The following is a 5,015-nucleotide window of genomic DNA, read 5'->3' as shown; positions in this document are numbered from 1 at the left end:
ATTTCCTAATGTTGTAAACCTCAACATCTGGCAATAAACCCATTCTGATTCTGATTCTGATTCTGAAAGACTCTGCCGCGGGTAATGATCGGTCCGCGGAGGAGATAGCTGGTGCAGGCGCCGGAGGTTCGGAAGCCGGTAAATGTGGAGAAGCAGACAGAGGAGGAGTGGATGGGCTCACCAAAGGTATTTGGTGAGCGTAGCCAGTTGCTGGTTAATGTGCCGCAGCATTTATTCGTGGCGTTCCAAGATTGCTTCTGGGGTTGAGTCCGCTGAGTCCATGCTGGCTGGATCGTTATTGTTACGGTTGTATGTAGAGGACTCACTTGCAGGACTCCAGGATCAGATTCACACGAGAGAGTTGTATTTACAAGTCCACCAAGTGTATATACAAAAAGGTGCAGGGGAGTGCTTTGTACAACAGAGTGAGGGACGGGGCTCCAGGGAAATCCAAGGGGAAGGCACGCGTTCTCCAAACAATCCACACACAGCAGGATCTCACTCCAACACTCGCCACTCGAGAATCACACGGGGAAGAATCCAGGAAGTCTGTAGACAGCGAGATGTGGTTAAATACAAAGTACAAAGAAACACTTAACTGAACTTGCTGTGGCTTGACTTTCACTAACGCGTGGCAGACAACGATCCAGCGAAGAACAGCAGTCACCTCCTGGCTTAAATGCTCATAACCTTGATTAGGCTCAGGTGTCTCCTTTCTCTGAGGGCGTGGGCCGAGGGCATGAATCTGTCCCACCAACAGAAAGAGAATGGAAGTGAGAGAGAAAGATAGAAACCGCTGATCAGCGTCCAGACCTGACAAACACAATGCACTGAATCTCTTGAATGTCCAGTATATTCTAATCAGTACAATTTAAGCATTCACTGAACCTACAGTATCTACACCTCTACACAATTATCACATGTAAATATAACAATCATCACTTCCCAACATCACACCAATATAATGAACTGTAACACAAATAATGCTCAGAGGTGAAGGCTCTGACACAAGAAAGTCCCACAATCCCATTTGAACAGGCAGGAAACAAGAATACCTGCATATGTGAGGCAACAGAAAGGACCTAATGCCCCAAAGTTAGGAAAAGTTGACAATTACATGGTCTTCAGTGCCCTCTAGTGGCTAAATAACCCAACTGCGGTGGACAGATCCAACCCGCAACAAAGGCTACCGTGGTAAGTCACATGCCTCTACCAATCTCGACAAATCTCCTAGCATAAACCCCCTGTAATTATTGTCAAAGTACAACCCGTGCTATAAGTAGAAATGGATTCGTAGAACTGGAGGGATTTTGTCTCACATTTGTGCAGGAACGCACACGGCTGGAGATCGCTATTCCCCCGCACTCATGGGTCGTGTCCAAATTCATGGGCTGCATCCTCTTGAGGACCCGGCCTTCGCGGTCAACGTGGGCCGGGTCCTCAGAAGGTCGGGTAGGCCGGAAGTAAACGGCTGGGGAAATTGGACGGTCCAGCCTTCTGATTTGCGTCACCGCTGTCTGGGTGGAGTTTAATAAACTCAGCCGTCTGCTCCTGGCTATCTAAAATATAACAGGACACTGGAGTAAATTCTCGACCGTCTCATACTTCTGTTCAATCAGTTTTCTGTTTGACTTTTATTCAGCTGTGTAAACACCAAGGAAGAACCCACCCGGGGGATTAATAAAGTTTTATTTTATCGAATCTAATAACTTTAATCTCAGCCAAACCGATTTACTCACGAACAAATAAAACACTGAAAAAAGCCCAACAATAACATTTTTAGGTTGTCTAAGTGAGTTATACATCACGTTTAACCTGAGTAGTGAAAGTCCGCGATGATCTGAACATGATGTGCCGGGAGTTGTGCCGTTCTCGGCGGCTCCAGTGACCCTCGAGCTCCCGGCTAGCTATCAAGCTGGTGGGTAACAGACGTCTCCGAAAACGTCGAAGCACTTTTGCAAATATGCGATATCTTGATAAACCGAGCAGATATTTGAAGTTTTCACAGCTACTTTCTCTGAAAATATGTTAAAAGTTTATTTTGTGACCCAGAAACATTAGTAAGAGTAATTTTAAAACTTAGTAGCGGCCGCCATTGCTGGAAACTGGAGTTTGGCTGGGCCGCGCTATGAATTCTGGGATATGGTGGGCCACGAAGGACACACCCGACCCATCCTTCAAATTCGGGGAAAATGAGGACGCATTTGTCGGCTGCATTCGGAGGAGTCTACGAATTTGGACAGCCTTCGGCGCGTCGCTGTGACGTAATCGGTCTACAAATGCGGCCTCAGGAGGAAGCAGCCCAGGAATTTGGACACGACCATGGAGAAAAACATGCCTAGTGCTCCCAGGACTCGTGATACGGCAGGACCGTCATAAAAGCATGTGAGGTCATCACCGCAGCAAACAGTAAGAACAAAGTGGAACTTATCGGCAGATATTTCCAGTGAGTGCACTTATAACTATGTGACTGAAATAGAAGGAGACTTTTGGACATGAATTTTTTGTTAAATGGGGTGTTCGTAAGTCAGGGTTCCACTTTATATATATAGCCAATCATTAGAGATAGGTTGATCATATTTAAGATCGAAGCATTAATTAATGGCAGGACTTCTTTGAGCAGTTTTGTAGGAATGGGGTCTAAAAGACACGTTGATGGTTTGGAGGAAGTAATTATTGAAGCTAACTCAGAAAGATCAATTGGAGAAAAAGAGTCTAACTTAACATCAATGGTACTAAGAGTAGCTGTAGATAATATTACATCTGTGGGATGATTACTGGTAATTTTTCCTCTAATGATAAAAATGTTATTTGTGAAGAAGTTCATGAAGTCATTACTAGTTAATGTTAAAGGGATTGTTGGCTCAACAGAGCTCTGACTGTTTGTCAGCCTGGCTACAGAGCTGAAGAGAAACCTGGGGTTGTTCTTATTTTCTTCAATCAGTGATGAATAGTAAGATGTTCTGGCTTTGCGGAGGGCTTTCTTATAAAGCAGCAAACTATTTCTCCAGGCTAAATGATGATCCTCTAAATTTGTGACTCTCCAGCTTACGAGTCATCTGCTTTAGGCTACGTGTCTGAGAATTATACCACGGAGTCAGGTACTTCTGATTTGAGGTTTTCATAGGAGCTACAGTATCCAGAGTTAGTCTGTGTGGTATCACAGTACTGGATACTGAAGAGAAGTTGATGAGCAGCGTTCATACATAAGTGTCGCTGCCCTCTAGTGACGGCAGTATGAAGGGCAGCAGTGACACTAAAAGTGTGTGTGCTGCAGGGTGCCCAACGTGGCTGGGATGGTGCTTTTCATGTGGATTTCATAACATTTTTTCATCCAGTTTCATTGCAGCCGGTGTGAGTACAACGGTTTAAAGGTGGGAAGTAACAAGGAGTTTTAGCATTTACTAGAATCTAACCAATCTTTACACAGATTCCTTTAAACAAATGAAAGGAACAGAGTGATAATTCTTTGACCCTTCGAGCACAGGACACTAAAACAATGAAACATAAACTTTAACTTAAAGTACTAAGAACCAAAAGTGACATTTTAGGATTGGACTTTATTAGTTTTAACTGAATTCTATCCACATATTTTGGTTGACTTGAACCGAAGATTAGAAAATAACTTCATCTTCCTATGTTTTCTTCATGTTTGATTTCATTAACATGGCTTAGTTTTTCCTGAATGTCCCAGTCCGGTGGGTGAACCTGTGGACCATCCTGGACCTGATCTGCTGCAGGTTCAAGCCATAGATGATGGGATTGACGAGGGGTGGGACCACCAGGAACTGAGCAGCTAATGCATTCTGCAGGGCCTTCATTGTACTGCCGCCGCTGTAACGAGAGTACATGGTATCAAACATCAGTGAGGTGGTGAAGACCAGCAGTGTAATGAGGTGTGGCAGACACGTCTGCATGAATTTCCTGCGGTCGGCTTGAGATCTGATGGCAGCTCGTATCAGGTGGACGTACGACACCATGATTAGTGCAGTCTGTGACAGGTGTGAAAATATCAACATGAACGCATAGATATTGTTGAGGGTCGAGTCAGAGCACGACAGTTTGACCACCTCCCAGTTAGTGCAGAATATCTTGGGGATGTGGCGTCCGCAGAGCGGCAGCCTGGCGGTCAGGACGGTGCCCACGGCCGTTTCAAAAACTGAGAAGCACCAGGTGAGCATCAGAAGCTGGGCTACCTTCTGAGCTGTCATCAGCATCCGGTACTGCAGTGGTTTGCAGATGGCGATGTAGCGGTCATACGCCATGACAGTGAGACTGGTACACTCAGAGAAAATATAACTATAAGTGACAAACATCTGCCCCAAACAGGCCGTGTACGTGATGACATAAGAGTTGGTCAGAAGGTCATGAAGCAGCTTTGGGTAGAAACTCGAAGCTCCACAGATCTCATTAAAACAAAGGCTGCACAAGAAGATGTAGATCGGCTCGTGGAGCGTTTTATCCAGGCTGATGGTGATGATGAGGGTCAGGTTTACAGACACGGTGAAGAGGTACGACATCAGAGCGAAGGCAAAGTAGATCTGACGGTTTGTCAGCGAGTCGTTCAGACCCTGAAGCACAAACACAATTTCAAAGTTATTCTCCATCCTGTAACGAGCTGCTAAAGGATCATCAACTCTTCATCATGTCAGAGTTTAAACACAAGCTGCACCGAGTCTGTATTCAGTTCAAAACTATTCTTTAAACAGAGTAACCATAGAAAAACATAAATTCAATCTTAAGGGAGGCAAGGAAAACAAAACTCAATGAATCGCACAGTGAAGGATGGGAACTTGTACTTGTTTCACTTCAGAAAGACTAAACAGAGTTCACATTGAGGAGCTCATCCTGTACAAAAGTGAACCACAGTGACATAAAAGAAATCAACATTTAACCTCCGTTCTTCATGTTTTCTGACATTTTCATTCAGATCTGCTTTAGACGCTTAAAGAAGCTCTTACATAAAGAAAAAAGGCTCGACAAAGAGAAGACATGATCTCAGGTGCCACCTTACC

General features: G+C 44.6%; 1 protein-coding gene across 1 annotated transcript; it reads right to left on the bottom strand.

The window, feature by feature from the left end:
- Positions 1–3,671: 3,671 nt before the first annotated feature.
- On the bottom strand, positions 3,672–4,607 carry LOC147315286 (olfactory receptor 4S1-like). Its single transcript, XM_086260604.1, has one exon. It carries the CDS (start codon positions 4,605–4,607, stop codon positions 3,672–3,674), a length of 936 nt encoding a protein of 311 aa, XP_086116730.1.
- Between the last annotated feature and the right edge of the window lie 408 nt (positions 4,608–5,015).

The sequence above is a fragment of the Aulonocara sp. 'chitande type north' Nkhata Bay genome, linkage group LG14, assembly GCF_057382095.1.
Source record: "Aulonocara sp. 'chitande type north' Nkhata Bay isolate Kocher_YH1m ecotype deep benthic linkage group LG14, A_spYH_male_GT1.1, whole genome shotgun sequence".
Classification (NCBI taxonomy): domain Eukaryota; kingdom Metazoa; phylum Chordata; class Actinopteri; order Cichliformes; family Cichlidae; genus Aulonocara; species Aulonocara sp. 'chitande type north' Nkhata Bay.
This window is presented reverse-complemented; position numbering and strand designations above follow the sequence as displayed.

Coding starts and splice junctions, on each gene's coding strand:
- LOC147315286 (XM_086260604.1), bottom strand. CDS start 4,607: ATGGAGAATAACTTTGAAATTGTGTTTGTGCTTCAGGGTCTGAACGAC.